This window comes from Pithys albifrons, chromosome 17, assembly GCF_047495875.1.
Source record: "Pithys albifrons albifrons isolate INPA30051 chromosome 17, PitAlb_v1, whole genome shotgun sequence".
In the NCBI taxonomy this organism is placed as follows: domain Eukaryota; kingdom Metazoa; phylum Chordata; class Aves; order Passeriformes; family Thamnophilidae; genus Pithys; species Pithys albifrons.
The window spans coordinates 997,207-1,023,416 of NC_092474.1; the positions used below are offsets into that span (position 1 = coordinate 997,207).

Here is a 26,210-nt window from a genome sequence, read left to right on the forward strand (position 1 = left end):
TCACTGCTTCTGTTTGCCCCACCTGCGAGAAGCTGGAAATGAAATCATTTTGACAGCTATAAAAGGTCAGTTGTAAAAACAACATGTTTGTTTTAGCTCAGTACCTTACCTACAGCATCTGCTACTCATGGCCACATTAGTGCATCCACAGGGGAAAAATCAGATTCCTCACTGCAGTGAACGATGATGACACCGAGGAACAGGATGCTGAGCCCAGGAACCCACATCTCACCCCAGCACTTGGGAAAAACTACATCCTCCAGCTGCAAGCACAGATCCACAGATATCTTACAAAACTCCTGGGGATGCATTTAAGACATGTGAAATAAGGAGGGAGGGCAAGCTGGAGATGACCCTCCAAGTGCTGTTTGCAAACATTCCCAAGTAAATGGAACCTCAGAGTGCTGTGAATGGTACAATCAGTAACACACTTATGGCAAACTGTGTTACTGGCAACGATTCATCAACCTTTCACTCACAGAAAACCCGACCTCCACTCCCTCTGCAAGACCTTGCAGAACATTATGTCAAGATTTACTGGGTTTTGTCATGTTTCCCAAAAGCATGGTGGGCAGTACAGTGTGTTTAGGTTCATCAGCCTCCCTCCTGACCTCACCAGCACAGATGGGGCACTCCCCGAGAGAATTAAGGTCTGCTGGTGACTGGCTGTAACTTCCAATACACAGGTGATGCTTCAGAAGCAGAATTTTCTTCCATCCCACAGTAACAAATGTGAATTATTTGGTGCATCCCCAAAAGAACAATTGCTCATGTCAGCCAAACCTCATGCAGTGCTACAATTTGGTGTTCTCACACATTTGTATCTATGAGAATACTCGCCCACATTTCAGAAATGCAAAATCTTTGTAAAGTTACATGGATTTTATGACTAAGTTGGGAAAGGTTAATAACTTCCCAAATGGAAAAGCTATCAGCAAGTCAGGTCTGTGCTCACAAATGTGCTGGCATTTGAGCAGTGATGAGATGTCCTTCCCACAGAAATATGCTTGTATATTAAAAAAAGAAAAAACCTCCTGATCTACAGTCCTAGGGTTGTGCTACAACTCCAGCATATGGCAATGAGTCAAAAATTTCCAGCTTTACTCATTTAGAGGATATTTCAATTGCCCTCATTACCAATGACCTTTTGCTAACAGAGCACTGAGCTGAGCTAGGGCTGAATAATCCCCTGCCACAAAAACTGCTGCAGCAAAGCCAAGGATATTGGACATACCTGACGTAACAAAAAGATAACCAATGGCACGTGTATTCTTTCCAGGCATGGTTTATTGAAAACACACCAAATTGTTATCCTACACACCTGGTTTCTAACAAGCATTCTACTTGTCTGCATTATGGAAAGGTCCTATAATAATAATACATTCTGTCACGGTAACATTTGTTCTATGAAAAGCATAATCCACCTTTTTTTTCCTCTTCATACTTGTAAAATCAAACCATTCTAAGTGTTTCAGTTTATAGTACAGTGTAAATACAATGCAAAATCCCACCAGTCTAACCTACAGAGAGAATGTTGAGCAGTATTACAGAAAACACATTGTTGATTTTTTTTTTAATTCTCCTACCATGAAAATTTTAAGGCACATGATAGTTACAAACACATTAGCTACTAATTACCAGTAAGCTTCTTAGTGTAGTTATTTTGTTTTTCTGAACAGTAAGAACCAGATTGGCAGGCCTTGTAGTATCTGCACTATCTTCTCCTCACCTTGGACTTCAGATCATCCTACCCTGATGTCAAACTTAAGACAGAAAACAAAGGTTCATAATCCCTTCCCCTTAAATGCACTAAATTAGTCACTGTACCAGTAAATCAGAGAATTCCTCTGTCAAAGATAAGGAAACACCAGATTTTAGGGGCATCAAACCAAATTTTGCAGGCAACTACGCCTATATGAACACCCTCAGAAACTGTGAGAGCACAACCCCACCCCAGCAGCACAGCCACGCTGGCTGCAGGTCTTGGCACAAGGGAGGTTCCACTGAGTGGGAGGTCACACAGCAGAAGGGGCTCTGACCACTCTGATGGGCCCACCTGGCCTCTGAAGCTTGGCTGACTCCAGGGTCTGACGTGTGCGCCTCTCACAGGCAGCTGAGCCTGTGCTCAACTTTAAGGCAGGTGACAGAAGGCAACTCACCACCTTCAGTCTCATGGAACTGCTCTCAGAGTGAAAACTGCATTTCCCAGCACAAGCCTTTCGCACTAGAAAACTACTGAAACTGCTCCTCAGAGCTGGCATGAACTCATGAATGTGCTGCCACAGACATGCCACTCCTGCTTTCGTGTGTCACTGACAGCAAGTCAGTTCCAGGTGCCCAGGTCTGCCCCTTCTGGGACATCTTGGCAAGAGAGACAGGAATTCCCTTCCTAAGACAGGCACATTCACAACGGGCAGGCCTGAAAGCGCCAGAGCAGAACTGGGATAGGCAGGTGGTGTGCCCAGCAGACTCTGAAGTTCAGGACCTGTGGCTGCCCAGGCTGTTCTCTGGGGAGCACTTCCAGCTGACAACACGTTCTGAGTTGCACTTATGGCTAACATGCTACTTAATTCTGAAACAGAAACAAACTGTCCTAAAGCCCCGGCTTTCCGCTCTCCTCCTCGCACTGTGCACAGACTGAGCCCCCTGGGAAGCTGTAGCACAACTGCTCACACACTCAGCCACCAAACTGGATACTTCCCCAGGGGAATCAACACACTGTTTTCTTCAGACCTCCACAGCTTGACAAAGGTGCTTGTTCTGCAATAATCCCGTGCCATCAGAAGTCTCCCTTCTCCCTACTTTATCTTGGCCCTGACTGGGCCATCAAATTTCCTCCTCCTCTTTAGCAGGAGCCTTGCAACACCACTGCATCCTTCCATAACCATCCTTCCCACAAGAATTTCCACAGGTAGAAATCTCTTCTACCCCAGCCCTTTGCAGGCAGATTCCCTCCAGTTTTCACAGTGGAGCCAACAGGAAAAGGGGAGGTCACATACCTGAGCCCTAAAAAGCACAGCCTGCCTTGTAGCAGCAGACTCTAGGCCCTACTGCAGCTTTAATGACACACATTGCCACTTTCCCTTCTTTACATACAGTCCCTGCTGCCAAAACACAACAATTACGGGTTCATCCACCCACAGCCCAGAACAGTTCCAACAGCCAGTCACACCTGTGCCAGCAAGGGGAGAGGTGAGGGCAGGTGTGGGCACACATCCCACCATAGACAGAAAGGACGTTCAATCACCAGACCTGGTTCAAGGTCTCCTGCTTCAGACCTCAGCTGGTGGGCTGATCATACCAGGTGACAGTCACCCATGCAAGTCACTCCCCAATCCCTTCTCCTTCCTCAACATCCAAACAATTGGGAAGAAAAAACCCCCACAGTAATGCTGAGGATGGGTTATTGCTACATACTTGGGAATTAGTTGTCATTGTAAGGCAAGGGAAGGGGAGGGCTTAGACGTGTGATTCCCAGGGGACGCCTCGGCCCATCCACTCGGTATCCGACTCCGTGACACACCATCCTTTGCTCTTCTGCAGCAATAAACCATGTTGCCAGCTGACAGCCCTGCTGGCTGCCACAGCACTTACCCCCAGGAAAACAAAGAACAGTTTGCTACAATGACCTGGGCAGCCAGAGCCACCTGACCCGACAGGGTTATTCTCACAGAGTGCAACGTAAACACAAAAAAGACTTTTGGGGGGAGTGGGATGGGGTCTGAGTTTGCTCCTCAAATACTCCTCAGTGTTTTTAGCCCACTAATGACAGAGATCAAAGTAGCCTCCAATACAGATTTTGAGTGTCCCCGTAGTGTCCCACTAAGAGCCACGGGATATCTGGGATAGGAGGTCATGACCGTAATTGGCCCCAGTCACTTCACTTCCCCCTTCCTGTGGTTTTCTGTTAACCTCTTGCTGGCTTTGAAATATCTGTACAATAACTAAACCACAAAGTCTTAGCAGAGACTCCTTTCAACAGTCAAGTCTTTATTTTAAGTGAACTTTTGCTCAGACTCCTTTGGTAAATATATGGTTTGAAGTAGATCAGGGACAGACTGACAGCACGGCCCTTCTCTTACACTGTTCTAATCAGCTACAAAGCAGGTTCCATTGCTAATTACTGAACGTTTTTAAAAAAATCCTTTCATATACAAAAAGAATACACCAAGTACATAACCAAAAGTGATATAAAACTCTTCTGTGTAGCTTGGTTAAAAGGGTCTCCGCGTATTGGCAGAACAAGTATGAAAAGAGCACCATTGATATAATTTACAGTCAGACGATGTATCTGGTTCCATTGCCACACTTTATGTCTACACAGGGAGGTGCTGCCCCGACACAGAGTCACAGGTGCCTCTCCTGCTGCCCTTGATCCGCTGAGCATCTTTGGCCCAATGTCAGGACTCTCATGCAGATGAAAATACAAATCTTTGCTATCTTGATTTGCTCCAACCAACTTCACCTTCCCCAGGATCCAGAAGTGACCACTGCAGCGTAGTGGGAGATGAGGGTCAAAGAGGGAGGGTGTGAAGGAGCACACGCATCCTCCAAATCACTGACAGCTTCTGGCATCAGTCTTTTTCCCTGAATCAACAAATGCTTCCCTCTCCTGCAAACTACTTTACATGGTTTTGTTAACCTATCCTCTGCACAACAATATATATATATAGATATATAGACTTCTTTATTTATTTATATATATGTATTCATGTCAAATTTTTAATATACTCAAGAAGATACAAAGCTCTCGGTACTTGCTTTTTTTTAGAAGTTTTTAAATCTTTTTTTACAAAAAAATGTAGATGTTTTACCATTACAGTAATATTTTTGGGGAGGTTGAGTTGTTGGATATTTCCCCTCTATAATTACAAAAGAAACGGCAGGCACTGAAAACCGCAAATGATGTTTGTTTAACTCAAAAATGTGCTTTCCAGTCACACCGTTTTAGGAGCCTGTTCAAAACTAAATGTGGCAATCAGAGAACAGTGGCAACCAAGTAAATTCAGCAAAGTCCTCTCATGCTACTAGTGAGGCATTTGCTTCCTGCTCTCATCCGCTGCCCTCCCTTGACCAATGCCTGGAGAGAATCAGTGATCTGAAGTCATTTAGTTCACGGCATTTCCAGGTACCACAGATGCAGAATATGTTTTCTTGAGGTAAACATTCCCCTACACAAAGCAGGCCTTGGCATCCTGGAGAGCTGCTGCACACGGGGGATTTTCAGGCCAAATGAAATATGCAACCTCAAAACAAAAGCAAAGCAACACAGAGATCAAGATGATGATTTTTAAAATGCCAAACCAGTTCCCTTCGTGGCATTTTTCATCAGGATCTGCAGCTCAAAGCAAACATGGATCCAACAGTGAAAAACTTACCATCAAGTGTAAGTGACAGACCCATCTAAAATTTACAGTGTTTTCAAAATAAGACATCCCACAAAAAAGCTCTTTTCTTCCAATGTTGTAACAGCTATGGCAAAAGTGGTTGTTAATCTTCATCAACGCATCAGTGGCACATTTAACACGTAAAAGCTCCTTATTGCAATCTTTGAGAACATGAAAATAAAAAGCCAGCCAACTCCATTTCTCAGCCCAGATTTCTGAACCAGGGACACCGAAACCTTCCGTAAACTGCTTTTCAATATGTGGAAATAAAAACAGAGACATTACAGAATTCAAAAGGCAGAAGTATTGTACACCAGATTATACTGATAATATAGCACTGTGATTGATATAGCTTACTCTAAAAGCAGATTATACAGCTTGCATCAATTTTGCCATCCACTCTCCAGTTCATTTGACTGGCATTTAATAGTTTTTGTTCTGCAATTTTCTCCCTTCACTGAAATCCAATAAACCCACTCAGCATTCCTGCATTTTCTGTGGAAATAATAAAGACAACCTAAACATTTTTCAAAAAGCCTTCAAAAATGTTAAGAGTCACAGTTCAAAAGAAATCTTCCAAAACAAAAAAAAAAACCAACCCCAAAACAAGGAGCCCCAAACCAGAAAAGTGCTATATCATCCTCATGGCTACAGCTACGACATCATCTCAGGCATCCTCAGCTCCTCTCTCACGGTGACGCTGCGTCGCCTTCGCTGCCACGTGACCTTCGCTCCCGTCCTTGGCCCCATCCACACGTGGAGTCACCTCCGGATGCAGCCACAGCTGCTCGGGCGCTGGGGTTCCCTTTGCTTGCTTTGCTTTCTTCTGGCAGGAGTGGGAGGGAGGGAGGGAGGGGGAGGAGGTGGCTGTTGGGGTGGGAATGTGACTGAGTTCAGAAGCAGACTGTCTGGCTGTAAGGCATGGTGCTCTGGGTTGGCAAGGGCAGGCAGGGGCTGCTCCCACCCCTCCTGGACCCGCAGCCTGGGCGGTGATGCAGCGCCCTCCGAATCCGAATCCGAATGGCAGTGGTGACTGATGAGATCCTCTGTGTCCAGTCAATGTTTGTTTCTCCCCCTCAATTAAAAAAAATGTGGTTGGACTTTAGCCCTGCAAAATAAAGTCAGAATTGATTAACACCCGTCAATAACATGGCCCTGGTGATCTGACAGTGACTGGAGATGCCAACCTATCCCCACACATGGCTTCCTTGAAGGGTACGTCTGGGAGAAAATGAGCACAGGCTGTTTCTGAAAGTCAGGACCCCACCTGTAAAGGCTTCACTGCTCAGAGAGGAGTGCAGGAGTGAAGCAGGCACCACACACAGACATTTCTCTCAGCTCTCTGCCTGAGCCAACACAGCCCATCACGCAGCACTGACCAGCCACGGGAAGCCAACACTGCAGGGTCTGCCCTGGCTATGGGAAAGCACCTCACCCTGCCAAAGCCTGCTCGGGGCAGGTGCTTCCAACCCAGGAACAGAAACATCTGCTGCAAACACTTAGCATTTGTACTGGACTGAAAAAAAGAGTGGAAAAAAACATCCAACACCACCACCCAAAAACATACAGGACTTTTCTCTCCCACTAATGCACAGGATTTCCATGCAGAATTACAGAGATTGATGATGGTTCATTAACTGGAATTTGGGCCCTTAAAGGTCAGTTGTCCAACTCTGAAAGTTGCTCAGTGCCTTCATGACAGTCACTAGAATTTTCCTTTAGTCATAGCCAGGGGCACAACACCTGCTGTTCCAAACACAGCATCCTCTGATGGAGTGCCAGAAGGTGTCACCGGGGTAACTCTGGCAAGACAGCAGGAGACACATTAACAGTGGCAGGAGTGAAGAAGGGCCACTGACATTACTGAGGAACTTGGCACGTGGGGAAGGAAGACAACTACAAAGCGACAAAAAGGCACCTTTCTTTAGTGACAGAATTAAAAAAAAAGAAACTGAGAAGTGGGAGTTGGGGGTCACTGTTTATTGTGTAACCAAAATTATCTCTCCTTGCAAAGTAACTTCTGTACAGTCAGCAGCTTTCCTGCAGATGGGCAGGGCTGTGTAATGCATGGGAACCTCAGGGGACATCCAGAAATAGTCAAGGATATGCTTTTCCTTAAGTCTCAGCCTAATCCTTATAATGAGCATAGAGGGGGGAAAAATGGTTGGAAGCAGGAACACACTATTCAAATTCATTCCCATGGCCTAACAGCAGAAATAATTCACATTTCAGCTGACAACTGATCATTCATAATGTTAATTTTCTGCCTGCCTATTTGACAGGTTATCTTTTAATCAAAGAGTGGTGTTTGATTGCATTTCATTAAAGATACACCGAATAATATAAACACCACTTTTTTTCAGAACCCATTTTCATTTATCTGAAAGGACCCAGTTAGCAGTTAGACTAGAAGAGATTCCACAGTGATACAGACCATGCACGAGAGAAGTTAATCACTAGCCCCAATTACCATTAAAAGGACCTACCATGCATGCAAATTAGACCCAGGAGTCAACAGGCTGGGGTTTAATGTCACGGGCATCCACCAGATTCACCGAAGCCCTGTTACTCCTGTTAATGTTTTTCCTATTTGTGTCATTCTGCAGCACAGGGTGAGGAGTTAAAGCAAAACAGAGCGGATTAATCAAACAAAACCACCAAACAAGTCAGCTTCAAGTAGCACAAGGGAAAATTAGTGGTAGAGAAAGAAACAAGATCAGCAAAGGCACAATACTGACAAAAGCATCTGCAACGGCCGCGAGGCTGCACTTCCTGCAGTTGGTGCTCAGGATTCCCCCGAGCCTCAGAGCAGTGGGGATCACACCCCCCACAGCCACATTTGTGTCTCACAGCACAGGGAGAAGGATGAGCAGCAGCTGCTCAGCTCTGCCCACGTGGGGACAGGGCCATGTACACCTTTGGTGGGCCAACAGCCTGAACTCAGGTTACCCTCCGCTCCTCAGGACCAAGAGACAGCACAGACTGGGGGTTACTCTGTTGAGGTGAAATGGTTTTTCTTTTTCTTATAAACACAAAGCAGCTTCTCAGTGAACTCTGAGTTTTGCTTCCCTTCAGTCATACACTGAGTTAGGGCTGCTTGAACCTCTTTAATGAATTCTGAGTGTTAATTTTCCTGCCTTGGCCTATTTTCTTCAGAAAGGTATTTTCTGCCAAGCTCTTACTGATCAGCATTCTTGTATCACTCACTGCATCCCCTCCTGCTGCATCCTTGCAAAACATCTTAGAACTGTGATGAGGGAACCAGAGAGTTTATTTGACTGATACTGGCTCAAGCAGGGCCATCTCTTGCCAACTGGAGCAGGGGAGCACACTGCATGACTTGGTAATCCAACTTAAAAATATGTCCAGCCACTCTGAAGCCACTCTCCAGGGTGTCCATTCCTTCATGGAAAAGGAGCAGCAGGAAATGCCTGAGCAGGCAAGTTAATACAGAGAGGCTGGTGCAGCAGGACACCTTCCTAATTCCTGAGCTATGGAAATATTTTTCTCCAAATCACATTTTTATGTCCCTTGTTCAGTGCTGGGGGGTTTTCCCTTCAACTGACTGAAGTCTAATTCCTCCCACTCAACACAAATCATCTGGATTTCTGATATTATCAACAGTGTGCTGAAGGTTATTAAGGACAGCCCTCTGCAGACTAACAATAGTGTTTCCTACCACTGACTCTTGTTTCAATGAATCCTCCTCTTCCTTCTCGGAGTTATTTCCCCAGGGGAAAACCCAAGCTTGCTTTGAGGCCAGGGAGAACCGGTGGCCACACCATTAACAGACTTTTAAAAAGGCCACTGAAAAGGTACAACAGTGCAACAGAAATTACAGAGCCTACTGAGCCACATTTGAACACAATCCACAATACAAAAAGCTGTGTGAAGAAAGATTTTCTTTTTTTTAAATTAGAAAGTCGTCTGAATTTGTCTTCAGAAGGCACACAGGTAACTGTGCATGTCTCTCCCTCCCTCTTCATCTCCTTGGTCTGAGCCCACAGTCCACCACCAGGACTGAGTGAAGGGGTGTTGCAGAAATGGGGGCTGTTCACCACTCTGCTGGCCACAGACACACAGGATCACATCTACTCATGGGAGAACACAGAACAGTGTGACAAACTCGAGAGACTATGGTCAGAACAGAGTCTGAGCACAGTTACACCCTGGACAAGGGTGACAGAACAAACACTGTCTCTTTTTCCAAACTCACCCAATTACAGCAGTACAGTGATTTGCCTGCATTTGCTCCTGCACTGCAAAGCAGCACTTTGGTTTTATTTCTAGTTAGCCAAGTGCTAAATTACAAAATAATGCCTTTATGTGGGAAAAAACATCCTTTACAGCCCCCAGGTGAGTAACTACCAAGTGTTTCTTGCCGAGGGCACCAGAATTCCTTTCTTTTAAGGGCACTAACCAGCACCCAGCAGGAAGAGGAAACTCACTTTTAAAGGTTCTTTCTCGGAGGCGTCGCCCGCGTTATCACCGGCCTTGTACTTGCGCTCCTTGTCGCGGTGATCGATGGTGGAGTATCCATCTGAGGAGAACAACACCAGGGGCAGGCACTGAGCACAACCACGAGCACAGACAGAGCTGGTGCAACCAGGAGCCTCCGCAGAGGAGCGGGAACACAAACCAGCACAACCCAAGGTGTGGCAGCCGACGCTTCCCACGTGCCCCGCTCTGCAGTGTCGGTCGTACCAGGCAGGAACAGGAGGCCTCTTTTTCCAGCACTGCCAGATGCTGGCACTCATTAGCAAGCAGCACTGTGTTCATCCCAGTCTGCTGCACTTCTTACGTGTGCCCAAGGAAAGCAGCAAGTTGTCATCTCATGCCCTGTGGCTAATGAGCTCCAAATACAGCCCAAATCCTGCATTCCTTGCTTAGCAGCCTGACTAATTGGCTGTGTTCACTGCCTCAGTGCTCTGCAGCATGTTCCCACTCTTCCTGAACCTGACTGCTAGCAGGACATGACAATAATCTGGAAGAGTCCCCATCAGAGCACTGAGAAAAAGGGCCTGTTGAGTTGGAAAAAATCTGGCTGCAAATCCTGCTGTGCCTGGGCAGACTTTCATTACAAAGTAGCACCTGTTGGTGCCTTTTCTCTTGACAACTAAGGAAGAGCATGAAAGCTTGATGAACACGAGGAAGGAAAGTGTGAGAGGGTTTCATAAAGAAATGGCTCTAATTATTTCAGAATCTTTGCTTTGAATCATTGTCAGCCAATGCAAAACTTAATTTATTTTCATGATGCATCAAATTTCTCTCATTATCAGTGACAAATAGCTCCTCATCTGGTTTGCTTTGACAGCATTGTAATCTGGAGTAAATGACACCCAAATTTATAGCTCTCTGTAGGCTTTTGTTTTCCCCCTTGTAACTGAGAGATCATTAATGGTTTCCTGTCCTGACAAACTGTGTTTTTAAAATACTCTAAGGAGATTTTACATAAACTACCAAAATGCTCCTCTTGCCTGCAAAAGGTCATTAAGAAAAGGTGAGTGGTGTTTTTTGTGGGGTTCCTGTGGCATGAAGAGGCACCGTTTGCCCACATGACAAACATGACTTGTGCCAAACAGCAGCACAGAGTGGCCATGGCCAGGTCAGAGGGAAAGGAGCTGCACTATCCCTGTGTGCTCCAACCAGAGTGCACCCAGCAAGCACCTGAGGCAGCAAATACTTGTGACATCCTGGGCAGGAACAGAGTGTTTAACCACACTGCCTAAAAATAGCTGAAGAATTCTGGAGTTATTCATGTAGCACACAAAGCATGAAAATAGTTGCTACACAACACTTAACTTACAATTACTTGTTGACAATGAAGATGCCTGACATTCTTGGCTAATCCTTTTGGAACAAAACAAATAAAACAGCAGCTGCACCCAGTGACCCAGCCAGCACTTGTAGGGGAACGTACGACCAAGAATTCTCTTTCAAAGGACAGGTAAGCCATGGCCTAATCTAAGGATTCATCATTTATTCAGGATAAATAGTTCACATAGGTCTGTGTTAAATGATGGAAACGTGGTGACTCCCCCAAAGAACCAAACTCACAGCAACTGAGGGGCAGCTTTTCACAATCTAATGTTAATTATACCCGCAAGGATGTAATGGATCACTTTGCATTTTTGTAGTGCCATCATCATGGGTGATCCACAAAGGAATTGCCAAGATACAAAGGAGCATTTAACCTCCCCCCAGAAAGCAACAGCCACTCAGTGAAGGATGTCAGCTGTGATACTTCCCAGGGAGAAAGGTCATTAGTGAAGACTCTAATCACAAGAAATTAAAAGCACAACAGATCTTTAATACTACTAAAAAGTGAACCCCCCATGCTTAGCCAGGACACAGCAGCAAAAGGAAGATGAAGCTTTTGCACAGTGGCAGTAATTTAACAACAAAGAGTGGTCAAGAGCTTTGCTCTTCCTCTCCAAGTCCCAACGTAGTTTGGAATTCATTCTCCTGCTGTGTGGTCTGCAAGCACATCAGCACGAGTGGGTTGTGTTTCCAAAATCCACACCCTGTGCTAAGACTCTGTCAAGATAAGCTGCAGCAGAGATAGGAAGTTCATGATTTGATCTGATAAAATGAGAAATATGCTCAAGGAGATGCATCAGAGAAGTAACACCTCAGTGCCCAGAGGAGCACAGCTCTGCAAAGAAATGAGGAACACAACTGCTCCCACGTCTCACATTCGTTCTAAGGAGTGACCAGAATGAACTGTTTCTGTGGCACAAGGAAGGTCTACACAGAGGCTGCTTCAAGGTATAAGTGCATTATTCTGAGTCTCTAGAGTCATATGTGGAGACAGAAGTTACACTGGCCAATAGAGGAATGTCCCACTCTTGGCTTGTTTACTCCTCTCTCTCAACTTTCTGCTTTTTGTCTTCTCTATTTGCTTCACTTCCTCCCATTTCACTCTGCAGCAACATTTTTATGTTGTAATGAATTACAGCACCAAATAAACACCTGCCAGTGTCAGTCCATCTGTGCCCTTACACAGCTCAGCTTGGAAAGATCAAACCTCTGGAGGAGAAGGAGAAAGGGAAAGTCATGCCTGAGGATGGGCATGGAGAACAAGGGTGGCTGAACTGTGTGTGTCTGCTCTGAACTGTGTGTGTCTGCTCTGAACTGTTTCAGCTCCCAGGTGCTCCTGTCTCAGTGACTGTGAGGTGAGGCCCTGACACAGTTTAGGGAACTCACAGCCTTGGCAGAGCCTGGAGATCAGAGCTGTGCTGCCTCTGCAGAGAGCTGGGGGGCACAGCTGCCCCCAGGCAGCACTGGGACACACTGAGACCCCCACTCTGCTGGGGCAGAGCCCCTTGCCCGGGGCTGGGAACGCCTGGCAGAGCTGTGCATCCCGTGGGAATTCCCAGTACCTGCATTCCTCCACCTCCCAGGACATCCTCCCTCTAGCCAGGCCAGACAACAGGAATCTGACTGGCCAGGTACCCATGGGGAATGTCTCTCTCTGCCTCCCTTGCCACACTGATAGTGAACAATTTCCTCTGTGGAGAAGGGTGACCCCCACAGCATCAACAAACAAGCTCAGACACCAACAGCAATTTTCTTTCTGTGATCTTGAAAAAGAGCCAACATGGGTTAACAGTAAAGGCCCAGGCACCAGGACAGCCAAACCCTGAAAGGAAGAGGTGACAGACAGATGGTGATGTTCTGGAACCTGCAGGGAGCAGGAGGAACATCGGGCTGGAAGGCCCTGGCTGAGGGATGGGCACCTCCAACGTGAGGGTGGCACAGAAATCCATGGAATTCTGCACTGGCCCACTCGAACATGCTGGAGACAATTCCAGTTCAGTACAAAGCAGTACAGCAGAGAGACAACTGGGCAACTTGGAAGCAGCTGAAGGAAATGAAATGGCCAACACAGAGCTGGAGAGAGAGGAGAATTCTCTAACAGACAGTGATCATAGAGCAGAAAGGTCTTAGAGCAAGTGGAATTAGAAAGAGAGGAAGACAAGCTAAAAATCCACAACTAAACCACAGCATAGGAGTTTCTGCAAAATCAATAAAAGGATTAACAGGAAAATGTCTGTGGTACTCTGTGATGCATTTTCTTTGCAAACATGAGAGAGGCTGGTCTCTCCTGGAGGCTCTGGTGTGCAGTAGGTGGGGATATAACCAAACTGCTACTGACTAAGAGGACTGCACAGTGATGTTCTGTCAGTGCACTCCAGAGTGCAAAAAGAAGAAAACTTCAGAATAAAACAGTCCACAATGAGGTTAAAATCAGAAAATATAGTCTGGAGCAGCTCCCTATGTTCGTATGCCCATTAGACAAAAAACACTAAGCATTTGGAAGAACCTGAAGGAAAGAGATTAAATATTAAGTGGCTATTTCAGGAGCCTGGAATTAAGGACAGTAAACTGGATAAATTGATTTAGTCTCTTCTCAGCTGACTTCTGAAATAGCATGAACTTTATACAGACACTCAAGGGCTGAGGTCAGCAAAACCTGACAGATTTTGTCTTCTAAAGGTGATAAAATGATTGAATGGCCCCAAGAATGTGCCTGATGCTGTTACTGTGCATTCAGTTTTGTACTCAGAGCTGCACCAGAACTCCTGAAAGCATCAGGCACCAATTAATAGTGAGAGCACAAGCACCTGGCACTGCCCATCCTGCAGCACCAGCACAGCCACCCTGCCAGGCAATCCTCCCTCAGCTTCTTTTCTTCCATTGTGAGAACAAATGTTTCACTGTTCCCTCAGGCAAAATTCAAACGGACAGTTGAGTCATGGCAGGTGGCAGCTCATTTTTCTAAGAATACAAAAGGTAATATATACCTGTTATTTTACTTTCTGAACATGCTTGGCTTTCAGCTTGGTCCTGACTTCCTATTTTATTGAGCTACAATCACAAATAGCAGCATATCAAACTGTTTGATCTGGAGGCATTAGTAGAGGTATATTTAAATAAAACTAAATTCGATTGGAGGAAGTAAAGCAAATTATCAAGAGAACAAACAGAACCTTCATCTACCTTGGTAAAGAAAAAACCCTCTACAAGTGTTACACTACAGAGCTTGTCCATCTCACAGCACATCACTCTGAGTCAGTGGCTGCTCTCAGGCTGAGCCTGGTGCAGGGAAATGAAAAGTGGAGGCAGGAGTATCACACCTACTGACTTATTTTTGGTAGGACCTACAGAAACAAAGGCACAACAGATTTAAGCACAAGCAATACAGTGAAGCAACTTTTCAACCCTTTTTTTCCTTTATGAATCCCCAGACTTGCAGATCCACAACAGGGAATGCAGCTGCCTCAAGGGCCAAAGACTGGAAGGAAAGCTGGGTTGGTGGGTCTCCAATATATGCATAAAGTAGTGGAGAAATGGGTGTTACACCCCACATGTTCATAAAGAAACAAAAGACAGGAGAAAAAGACAACGAGCAATCTTTTGTGAGGTAATGGTCTGTTTTTAAATGTCAGCTTTATCCATCTGAAATAATATCTCCTAGAGAAACAGCTGAACTTTCCTGTGAGTGACAGTGTGCTCTATTGGAACAGACAGAGAGTTTGATCTATGACTGTATTTACCTGGGCCAAGTTCATCCATAGGTATCATATCACGACTCCCAGACTTCTCATTATCTGTAAAACAGAAGCATTGAAACCACCTCAGTTACATTTGCTTTTCTCAAAACCTGCTATTTTTAAATCTGTCACAGAACCAGAGAGGTCCATAAAGAACTGAATGTACAGATTAATGTAAAAAAATCTCCAACTCTTCAACTGTTGTCCATTCAGAAAGGGAAGCTGGACTGAAGTTCTCCAGAGAGCACATGTGATCCTCATGTTTTCTGCTTTAACACTGTAATGCAGAACTCTCTCTCTCCAAGTGACAACAGAAACCACAACTCTGCTCTGGACTACCCACCACTAATAACAAGCTTCTCTCTGGTCTCTCCAGAATAGGCAGAGAAAGTAAATAAGGGTGCAGCTTCTCACAGCACAGAATCCAATCCACCAGCCTGCTGAGCCAACAGAAAGCTAATCCACAAAGAAAACAAGCAGTTCTTGTCACATCAGCAAACTGACCCAAATCACCCTCTCTCTACATAATCTGCCAGGTCTGACCAAAGGCAGGGAAGGTGCAAACAGGAGGACAGTGTGGGCTCTCCTTTCTGCATAACCTGCACTTAAACCAAATAAAGTGCAGCACCACGAAACCCCCCTGCTGTTACAAAGCAGACCCAGGCTCAGGGGCAGAGAAAGCACAGTGAAATCAAAGCTGGAGCCACACCAGTGCTGGTGTGGCTGTGCCTCATGAAAACACTCAGACAGCTTCAGCTGGACCTTGGATAAACTCATCTCTCTTAAAAACCCCTGTCCAGCAGAGAAAGCAGCTCTGCCAAAACAGGCACAATTCTTTAGAAAGGACAAAACTCCAGTACTGAGAAGGGGTTAAGGTCAAGCCCATTCCCAGGAAGATTTAACTGATAATGCTGCACACAAGTTGAGAAAACAGGATCAGCAGTGTAATTTCATAAGGGAAGGAACAGTCTCCAAATCCAGGCAATAAGGAAGGACCATTTTGGGACTATGAGGTAGAAATCACAACAGCAATAGTGCATTCCCACACCCTCATGCTGTGACAGAGTTGTAGCAAATGCAGAAAACAAGTAAGCAAAGCACTGTAGGCAAGTGACACAGAGCAGAACTGACCTTGACTTTTATCCACCAGAGGCAAAGTGCTGTCGTCATAGCCAGCCCTGCCAGCAGTGCCTTTGGAACCCTTTGGAGCTGCAGAGACAGACTACAACAAACCCCACAGAAACATGAAACTGCTATTCAGGGAAATTAAACAAGAACATAAACAAAAAACCAGGATGGAGAGAGATGATGCAACGCTGCTACACTCCCCTTCTGTTGCTAATATGGCACGGGAGCATTTTTCTATTTTCACACAGATTTGCTGGTGGAATTTTCTTCCTGTTACCTAAATGGCATCATTGCTGCTCTGAGAAAGGAGCAACACCTTTCCACAAGGGCAGATGAGGAGGCTGCAGGTCAAGCACAGCCCTGTGCTGCTGTGGGAATGTTTCAAATGAGACACAACTAAGGCAAGACATGCTAATTCTTCCTCCAGTGAAGCTGGGACATTTGGCCTGTAAGGGACAAACTTCCCAGGCCTGCAGAGCTGCATTTCCCAGAGCACAGAAAAGCAGAGCCACGATGGTGTGACTGACACAATACAGTCCCTTGTGCCACCACCCACAGGAACACAAGTGAGGCCTGCAGTCTGTCACACTGCAATATTAGACTAAATCAGGACACCTTCCACTCAGGCACTTCCAATACTAATCTAAGATCCAGCACCTTTACCTGAAAGTGTGACTTGTTCCACCCATCCTTCTGAAGGGCATTTCGTAGCTCTTTGTAGCTCCAGATCATCTGAAGAATGTGAGATGCTGCTTTTGTTTCTCTGGAGGACTGGCTGATGTGCAAGATAAAAGCAGAGCTTAAGTATGAAGTAACATCAGAGTATTCATATGTTGACATCTAGAACTCCACAGAGCTATTATTTGAACTGTAAGTTATGGGGTGTATGTGAAATCATCAGTGACTTCTTCATACCTGTAGGCATTTGCTGACAAAAACAGAAATCAGGGAGTTGTAAACTGGGCACATTTCTGGGTTTTCACATGTATTGCTGGACAAGCACCTAGACCAGCATGACCCTTTTGTCTTGCAGGTGTCATCAACAAAAACCAGATTCATCCTGCCTGGATTTATTCAGGAAAAAACCAAACAACTCAAACAAAAAAGAGAGTTCTAGGCCACTTTTCAAACTTTTTCAGTTACTCTCCCCATGGTCTGCAGAAAGCACACCTACAACATCCAACTGGCTGCCATACACACAATTAACCATTTTACCTGAAAGAAGCAGATTTCAGCAGTGGCACAGACACGAGGCCTCCCACCCTAAAAGCAAAGGCCACGAGTGCACTGCACATGCTGACTGCAATGTGTGTCAGTGGCACTGGCATGTCTCTGACAAGAAGAGAGCATGTCAGAACATGACTCTGAAGGCACTACTTGACTAACTTTCAGCAAGTGAACCTATTGAAGGTGCTGGCTGTTTTCACTTTGCATGTATTGACTGCTGAAATCCAAGCTCTGGAAGCTCAGGATGCTCCAATGCTCCCCAACCCAAACGCTGCTGTTCATGGCAACATTTTCATGTTTGCAGGGACTTCTTATGCATTTTGCTTTCCACTGTCCCTTACCTTGACTTGCTGATAGCCACCAGCTTCTGGATGCCCTGGGTCTGGATCAGAGACCTCGCATTTTCTGAGCTGTCAGTGATGATTTCATGGATGGTGTTGAGCACTGCAACCACTGTATCCTCTTCCAGATTCTTTGCAGATCTCTGCTGCCTGCTGGGCAAATTTCTTACCAGCTCACCCATGGCATAACTACCTAGAGAGGGGGAAGAAATACCATCAGGCAGCCCTAATAATCAATTCAGCTTCCCATCCTGAATGATAAAACTCAAGGGCACTTGCCATGTCAAGAATAACTTTGCATGTGTTTTGAACCTCAAGACTGCAACTTCACAGGGTATTTACCATTCATTATTTCATGGTGATTGAGAGTTGATACCCAAGATAAAGTCTTTCATCATAAATGCTAAAAGGTATTGAGAGGGAAAAAAAAATCAGTCTTTACTGAGAACTTTACAGGCAGCATCTATCATATTTTGCAAAGCCTGAGGCACAAAAAGCATCCAGTAGCTGCTGCTAATGCCACGAATTCATGCTAACACACACACGTGGCTTCCTCACCTTGGCCTTGTAACAGGCCTTCTGGGGCAAGGAGTGCAGCCATGCATTCATTAACCTCCCCCAGCCAAGGCAGGAGGGTTTCCCCCTGGGTGCCTTCTCCATGTACAGCACTGGAGAGAAAACAGGGAGTCTGGACTCCAGCACTCCCAGGTGTCCGTCTGCACCATCTGCCAGCCTACACCTCTGAACTATTAAAAAGAGAATCCTACCTTGGTATTTCCTAGTATCAACTTCATGATGGCCCTGAACATGTGACCAGTATTTCCTGGCCTGACAAGGAACTGCTAAATGCTAATTTAAAGATTATTAAGTTGATTGGTGTCCAGCTTCTGCAAGTAACTCCACACAAAAGAATGGGAAGGGAAGGAGGAAGCCAAAACCCCAAAGGTACAGCTTTGGAGCCCCCTGCCCTGCCCCAGGTCTGCTCAATGTGCCATGGGCCAGACTCCCATTGCATCTGTGACCACCACGTGTGACCAGGAGCACAAGTCCCACGTCAGCCAGAGCCAGGGAAGAGACAGGAAACCTCTTAACACACCCAATTCCTCTGCACACCTACACACAACTTCTGCAAAAATCTACATCTGATTTCACTCCCAAGCCAGAAATTTCCCTCAAACCACAGCGTGTGTGAGTGGGCTGGAAGTGCCTTCTGAGCTGACAGCCCCAGCTCGGTGGTTACGGGGTAATCCCAGACAGCGCAGATGGAAACTGCACAGAGCGAATCCACAGCACAGGGGACTGAAAGGGTGAGGTCTCTCAAGGTCCCCAGATCCCAGCCTGGTTAGAGGAGTTCAGAGCATACCTATCAGGTCTTTATTGCGACGATCCATGGAGAGGTTCCTCAGGGCGATGGACACAGCCCTCACCACCTTGTCCGAGTCGGACTGGAGCAGCTCCACCAGCACCGGCAAACCCCTCTCCTTCCGCACCGTCGCACGGATGTAGGTGGACCACTGGTGGGGACACACGAGGGAAAAGAAACAACACAAAGTACTGTGAGTTCGTGCCCCTGGCATTTCTTTCAGGGCTGTTAATTCTTTTCTCCCTGCAAAGACTAGTTAGGCTGTGCGTGTTGATGGATTGTGCTGTCTCAACCCATCATTCAAGTTCATCAAGCACCAAGAAAGGAAGGATGCAGAAGTTCATCCTCCAGCTAAGCAAGCTGCTGGGGAAAGAGGACACAAACAGGAGGGTCACCACCAGCATCTGTTCTGTACCCACCTCAGTGTGAAAACACATCCCTCTGGATTAGTTAAAAAAAATAAGAGGTCATTTGGAAGAAACAGTAAAGCATCTAAAGCATCTGTTATCGTCCTCCTCTCCAATTTCATGCTTTTATTCTGTTTCATGATTGATTTCAAACTAAGCTGTGTTCAAGACAGCTGTGAAACATCACCCTGCTGGCCCTCAGGCTGCTGATCAGTCTCCCTTTGCCACGTGGTTCTAGAAATGGTCAGGTGCACCTTTGAGAGAACTGCCTGATCAGTGCTGGGGATGCTCCAGAGAGGGCACCAAAGGGCACCGTGGAGTGCAGTTTCCTAAACAATCTGACAATCCAACGAATGAACTATTCAGGGCACTTAATTATCTAACACCAGGCTTTTCAGAATGGACAAAGCAAAGGCTAAGTGCTTTAAGTAATGAAATTTGCTCATGGTTAAATTGTCATGAGCTCAGTGACACTCCACTACACAAACATCATCTGTCCAGAAGATGCAAAACATCTTCAGTGAGCAAATGGAAATAAATCCTTCAGCATTCCCACCTCCTTCTTTTTTAAAGGAGATGCAAATGCAAAAAGTAACAGTGCACTTATAAAGGGACATCACTTTGTTCTTCACTTACAGAAAGGAAACAGAAGAGACTGAAGAGGGGACTGCACTCACCATCCAGTTGCCAGCACTAAGATTCTGCAAAGCTCCTGCTGCAGCTTCCAGAGTGTTGAAGTTCTGACTTTCAGTGAGGATGGAGAGGTACAGTCTGACCACATCTGGCTGGTACAGTAATTCAAAGCCTGCAGGTGGGGGAAGAGGAGAACAGAAGCAAGAGAAGCAGAGAAGACAATGTATGAATAAACATAACATACTTTATTATTTAATCACATAAGAGAACAGCCAAGAGAAAGCTGCTACACCACAGAAAGAAGGGCTCCTGCCACGTCCAGGACATTCTGTCCACAACTGTATAAATGATGGAGATGGCAACTCCTGCAGAGAATGTTCACATGGGCTGAAGGGCCCTTTGCTTGTCTTCAGGCTGACAGTTCCTTCTGAAATCTGTGCTATCTCTGTACTGCCTGGCATGCATGTAATGACAAGGTGACAAGACAATTTCTGCCTACTACAATTCTTACTGCATCTCTAGACTGGGCTGCAAATTCACCCTGAACTCCTGTTTTCAAATCTACCTCACTACCTTTAGTGACACAAACAGCAGGGCCAAGGAGAACAAGCTAAACCATCGTATCAGCCACCCCTCCACACACCTGGGGACAAGAGAAGGAAGATGTCCAAGTGATTGGAACCCCCAGCTGGGAGGGGCAAGGAGAATTCCAGTTCAGATATTCCATAAAGAAATCCGTGGGCACTGAACCACAGTGGGAGACTGTGACAGACACACCTGCTGACCACATGCCCCAGAGTCACTGTATCAGCTTTGCCCTGAAGCACCACAGGAATGAGAACTATTCCCAGCTCTGCCACGGATTTCCTTTTGTGATGCTGAGTAACTGACAGCAGCACCCGTGTCCTGACTTCCTCATCCCAGAGGATTAGGATTTATCCATCTACCCGCATTAAGAACAGGATCTTAGGCAAGAACTTCATCATTCCAAGTTGCTGCATAATTGGAAGCAATTTTTATCCACCTCTCTGCACCCAGTGTGGCATGAGACGCTGCATCAGAGAGAGCAGAGCATGCCAAGCATGCAGTTGAAGGACTGGCCACACACACCATCTCGGTGCTGTTCAGAGTACATGAACAAAAAACTAAACCCCCTGAAGTATTTTGGTGACTGCAGGAAGGCACAAGCAACTCTGGTCAGCACAGATTCATCTGCAGTCACTGTAGTTGGTCTGGTGGCTTTTCAGGTGTTTGTGCTCACAGGTTCAGCAGGCAGTACCCAGGAAAGGGCTGCAAGGAAAACATGACATCAAAGAAAGCATAAAGGTGTGGAGGAACTTGGGTAAGGAGGGAATCTGAAGCTTGATTTGAGCAACAGAATTTTTTGATTATTATTTGTACACATGAAAAGGATGTTTTTCAACTAATCAGATGCTGTCCTAAGTGTAGCATAATTCAAAGCAAGTTTTCCACTAGCAAGACAGGGAACCTACAAACACAAATCACTTCCTCTCTTCAGTACGTTCTCTTCAAAATCACCCATCTCTCATATACATATTTTTCAGCACATACCCCAGATTATCACATTTTACACATCTCAGATCAAACCTACAAGCAAGAAAAACAAGCAATGCTATCCTATCTTGTGGATATTGTATAATTTTTCTTTCTTCCTAAAATTCTCTGTTGGCAAAGGCTTTCTGAAATTAAAGCCTTGATTTTAAATCTCTTTCTCTGTACTCCTCACACTAATTGCTGCTGTGGGGCTGAGGCAAGACCTCAGAACTCAGCAGTTTACACCCTGTGTAACACCCACAAACACAGGCTGTGTTAACCCCTGGGCTTACAGGGGGTACTTATCCTGTTGAAAGGAAGAAAACACACTTAATAAACCAAGGGTTTCTTTGCTCCATTCCAGAACTGATCTGTGCACGAGGATCCACAAGCTCCCACGTGCTGGCTCCTCCTTTCTGTGCCCAGGCTCTCACACCCAGCCCAGCCCTGCACCCTTCTCCAGTGACTGGACAGGAACCTGCTCCATGTCTGGGACTGCTTCCAATGCCACCACTTGTGCACTGCACGTGACACCCTCCAGATATGTGCAAGCTCCAACAGATGGCAACCCCCAAAGGCATCCTGCCAATCCATACCACTGACTTTGCTCTTCTCCAGTGTCCTCTCCTTGCACTGGGATCACTGCCCTCTGTATTGAATGCTGAGGAAAAACTGCTGTTACTTAATCCACGAAGCATGAGAATGGCTTTTCTCCATTCCTCGAATAAGTCTGTGATTATCTGACTCCAATACAACCTTCATATCACCTTTTTCCCCTGCCACTTCACAAGGTGAATTGGCAATCTAAGAACTCCTCAAGAAAAAGCACTGCTGATAAGCACACAGTATTCCCTTCCTGAACAGTAATACTTAAAAATCTCTTAGGATAGCCTACTGGAATTTTGACTCTGTGTTATCTTTTAAGGAAGCTTTGCTGAAATGTAAATCAGATCAGCAAAAGAGATGAGAAGGCAGGTTCATTAACAGATAATATTCATACAGAACATTGGCTGCTTCTGTATCTGAGCTCAGACTTGCCTGTGGTTCAACAAGATGCAATTGTTCAGTCAGTCTTCTGTTTTTAAAGTGCTCACTTACAATTTCAGCATGCCTGGAAACAGCCCCACACACTCACCCTGTGCTGTTGTTTAAATGCAGTCTGTGCTGTGCCCTTTCTGCCAGTCTGTACATTCCTTTTTGGCTGGACACTCTTCCTTCTCCAGCACCTCCCTGTGTGTGAACACCAAGATGCTCCCACCCTCTCCCCTCTGCTCCCCTCCTGCAGACACAGCTGCATTCCTGTCACGCACCTCCCCGCCCGCTCTCTGTCATTACCTCTCTCCATGCATGAAAGCCTCTCCTTTTTCCTACTTACTACTGTGAGAGCATCTCAAAAACGTCCTCACCTTCTCTCCTCAGTAATACACAGCACTTGCTCTACCAACTACCAGTACACTCCTGCTTTGGGGCACAGCTCCTCTGCCAGCTGGTGGATGATTCCCACCTTTCCACACATCCCACCTTTCCAACCATATTATGCCTCTGCCCTACTGGCATCAGTTTTAAACAGAGTTACCAAGTGCTACACACCATAGAGGAAACTCTGTCCTCCCTCCTGCCTCCCCTGCTCCCCTCACTGCTGCATCCCCAGCACTGCAGCCCCTCTGCCAGCCTGGGTGAGGCAGAGAAAGGCAGCAGGATTTGCTAAAGCCCAGCATTAAGAATGCCCCTCATGGATCCTGCTCATTAGCAAGGATGAGAACCCAATAACGAGCAAGGTACTGCTGCACTGAGGGCTTCCCCTCATTGATAGCAACCTGACACTTCTCATAAGCATTACAGTGCCTTAAAAAGAAACAAACAAGTTTTATATTTTCTCCATCTGCCTCCTGTCCTAATGAATCCAGCTCTGCTATTTCTAGGATGCAATTTGTCTGAATTATTATAAATTTCCTTCCAGTGTTGCGTGGAGGCCTCAAACATTTTTCCATGAGGCGCTTCAAGCACGTTCCTGGAAGCACAGCTGGTCTCACCTCCATTAAGCACCTGCTTCTCTTCAAAACTGATTTCCTTAATTTCAAGATCATCTTAATTATTTTTTCAGGTAATGCTACTTTTAGGCAATACACAGCTAACTGCTTATATCCATTTTTTTAATGGAAATGAGGAAAGAGGGTCATTAGTGATAGATAATACATCAAACGAGAACAACATCCACTGTTTTTCTTGGTCTTTAAAAAGCTGTTTTAATTATAGCCCAGATTCAGCACTGTCCTTAAAAAGATAATTTTCCTGGAATAAATGAAACTTTTCCATCCCTTATGTCTTTGTGCTGAGTTGCAATCTACGCTGTTTCCTCCTGGAAGAGCACATAGATAAGTCATTTATTGCTTTTTTTTCATTGCAGAAAGCAAAGTAAACAAGTTCCTTTTGCCTTTTAGAGAACCAGAGACATGCCTGGAACTCTGATGTCCCTGGGAGCGTCAGGCACGTCACGGTGTCTGAGTGTCCCCAGAGAGCAGCACAGATGTGTCACAGGAACATCCTCCACAGCACACTCATCTCCACCAACACACCTCAGCTTCATCCTTCTGAGGAAAGGAAGATGAGCTTCTTTGCAGCAGAGTTGCTCAAAATTGGCAAATGGATTAGTTCTGTGTGAAGTTCACACTACCAGGAGGTGGCATGTGGATTATCCTTTATTTGCCCACAGAGCAGTGACAGCACAGACAGCAATTTCACTCCTGCATGGAAAACACCTGAGGAATTAGCTGGGGCTGATTAGCCATCTCCATCCCTTCCACCCTCAGTCCCTGTGCTGAGAATGATGCAGCAGCTCCTGGATTATCTTCTCCACAAAACTATTTGCTTTCATCTTGGCAATGCTGATCCTGTGCCTATACTTAGCTACATTCTGGCAGTAACAGAAGATACTGCACCAGGTGCCTATCTCTGAAACACCTGCTTTATCCCAAATTCAGACAACTCTGTTTGGAGCAAGGCTGCCAAACCTATTCCCCTTCACCACCCATTCCATTTAGGATTTACCACCCCCCTACAGGCATGGGCAGTTATACACACATGTATATGGTCAGATGAGAGCTCTCCTGCTGCAGTGGGAACAGGCTGCTTCATTTTCTATCCATACAAAAACTCAGTGTTGCTGTTTGAAACAACTGGCAAATTTCATATGAAGCTGGAAGGATGCTGGAACACCACAGGAAAAAACCAACCAATCTCTAATCCCAGGGAAAAAAATAAAAATCACTGAAGTGCCCCCTGGTAGCTTCTCATCCTCTCAGGGTGCACAGGCAGGTACACACCAGTGTCTGGATTCCCACTTAACTGCACTTCGGTTCCCAGCACAGAGAAGGTGCAGCACCACCAGAACACCTTTTGGGATGGCTCTACAGCAGGAGGTGCCCTCCCTGCCCGCAGCCCCGAGGGCTGGGCAGCACTGGAGCTCAGCCTGCTCTTGCTGGGCAGCACTGGAGCTCAGCCTGCTCTCGCTGGGCAGCTCCAGGCGCTGTGACAGCCGCCGGCAGATGGAGCGAGAGGAGCCCAAATGCACCTTCCCAGCAAGGTCACTGCTAACAGGCCGTGCAGAGTGAGAAAGCAGCTCCCTCGGCAACCAGCAAGCTGTGAGCCAAAAGAAAAAGTATTAAAAAAAAAAGGCAGAGAATCACGTGAGTAAAAGAAATGAACAATTAGCTCCTGCAGGAAAGAGAAGCTCCGCAGCCCTTGGACTCCTGCCCTCTGCTGACAGCCGGCTGGTACCTGCACCACAGCCCAAGCAGGTCCCTGTTTGCAAGTTGTAAACCAGAGCTCAGAATTGCTACAGAAATATTTTCAGAACATGGAAGCAGCAAATCAACCCAGCAGTTCAATCCTCCCCTCCAGGAACGCCTCACCCCGCAGGGTGGTTTTACAGCAGACCACATGAAGAGCCTCACAGGAGGGTTGGGGCACTCGGTTACTTTTATAAAAACAGTCATCAGATCCCTAAAAAACCTGATCCATCCGCTCCGTGCCATCTGTATGTGGGGCTTCAGCTCCCGCTGCACAAAGCAGCTTGAATGCCAACATAAACTTGCAAGGTTCTTCTAATTGAAAGGCTTAGCAGTGGTGAGAAGGCAGCCAGCTCCAGGAGAGCCCAGGGCTTGGCACAGCTGCTGGAGAAGGCAGAGCCACGCGGAATACTGAGTGTCACAGAGCTGAGCCACAGCAAACTCTGCACTGAACGAAGGCAAAATAATAGGTGGAAAGTTCTGAACAGTCCCTGTGGCTTTCACTTCAAGATACAGTACAAGTCAGGACAGGTACTGAGCTTACTGCAGAGATTCAATCATGAATGCAGCATCCACCACTGAGCAGCAGCTCTGAAGACAGACAGAAACAGCCTTTGAATAGTACTGAAAAGAACCACCAGCATAATATGGGACACACGAGACTCAAATCAGGCTTGGGGGAATGCTTAAGAAGAGTTTTTCTATTTAGAAAATGAACACCACAAAGTGTGACCTTTCCAACTAATCTACTAAGTCACACAAAAGCTCCAAAATGATGTAAACTCTTCCCAGCCACAATGAAAGCAGCAATGGCATGCCAGTTAA

At 46.0% G+C, this 26,210-nt stretch overlaps 1 protein-coding gene across 8 annotated transcripts in view; it reads right to left on the minus strand.

Annotated features, from left to right (window-relative positions):
• Positions 1-1,275: 1,275 nt before the first annotated feature.
• The window catches only part of ARVCF (ARVCF delta catenin family member), a 246,142-nt gene continuing 221,207 nt past the window's right edge, over positions 1,276-26,210 (minus strand). For 7 of the 8 annotated variants that reach the window (XM_071572446.1, XM_071572447.1, XM_071572445.1 and 4 more), the window contains 9 exons: positions 20,088-20,215; positions 19,004-19,154; positions 17,641-17,833; positions 16,736-16,847; positions 16,076-16,166; positions 14,948-15,001; positions 9,836-9,927; positions 7,874-7,987; positions 1,276-6,495 (listed from right to left, as the gene is read on the minus strand). In XM_071572446.1, the coding sequence (XP_071428547.1) occupies positions 7,886-7,987; positions 9,836-9,927; positions 14,948-15,001; positions 16,076-16,166; positions 16,736-16,847; positions 17,641-17,833; positions 19,004-19,154; positions 20,088-20,215 (923 nt within the window). In that variant the 3' untranslated portion in view covers positions 1,276-6,495; positions 7,874-7,885. The remainder of the gene's footprint in view (positions 6,496-7,873; positions 7,988-9,835; positions 9,928-14,947; positions 15,002-16,075; positions 16,167-16,735; positions 16,848-17,640; positions 17,834-19,003; positions 19,155-20,087; positions 20,216-26,210) is intronic. The other variant, XM_071572450.1, reaches the window with a different exon arrangement.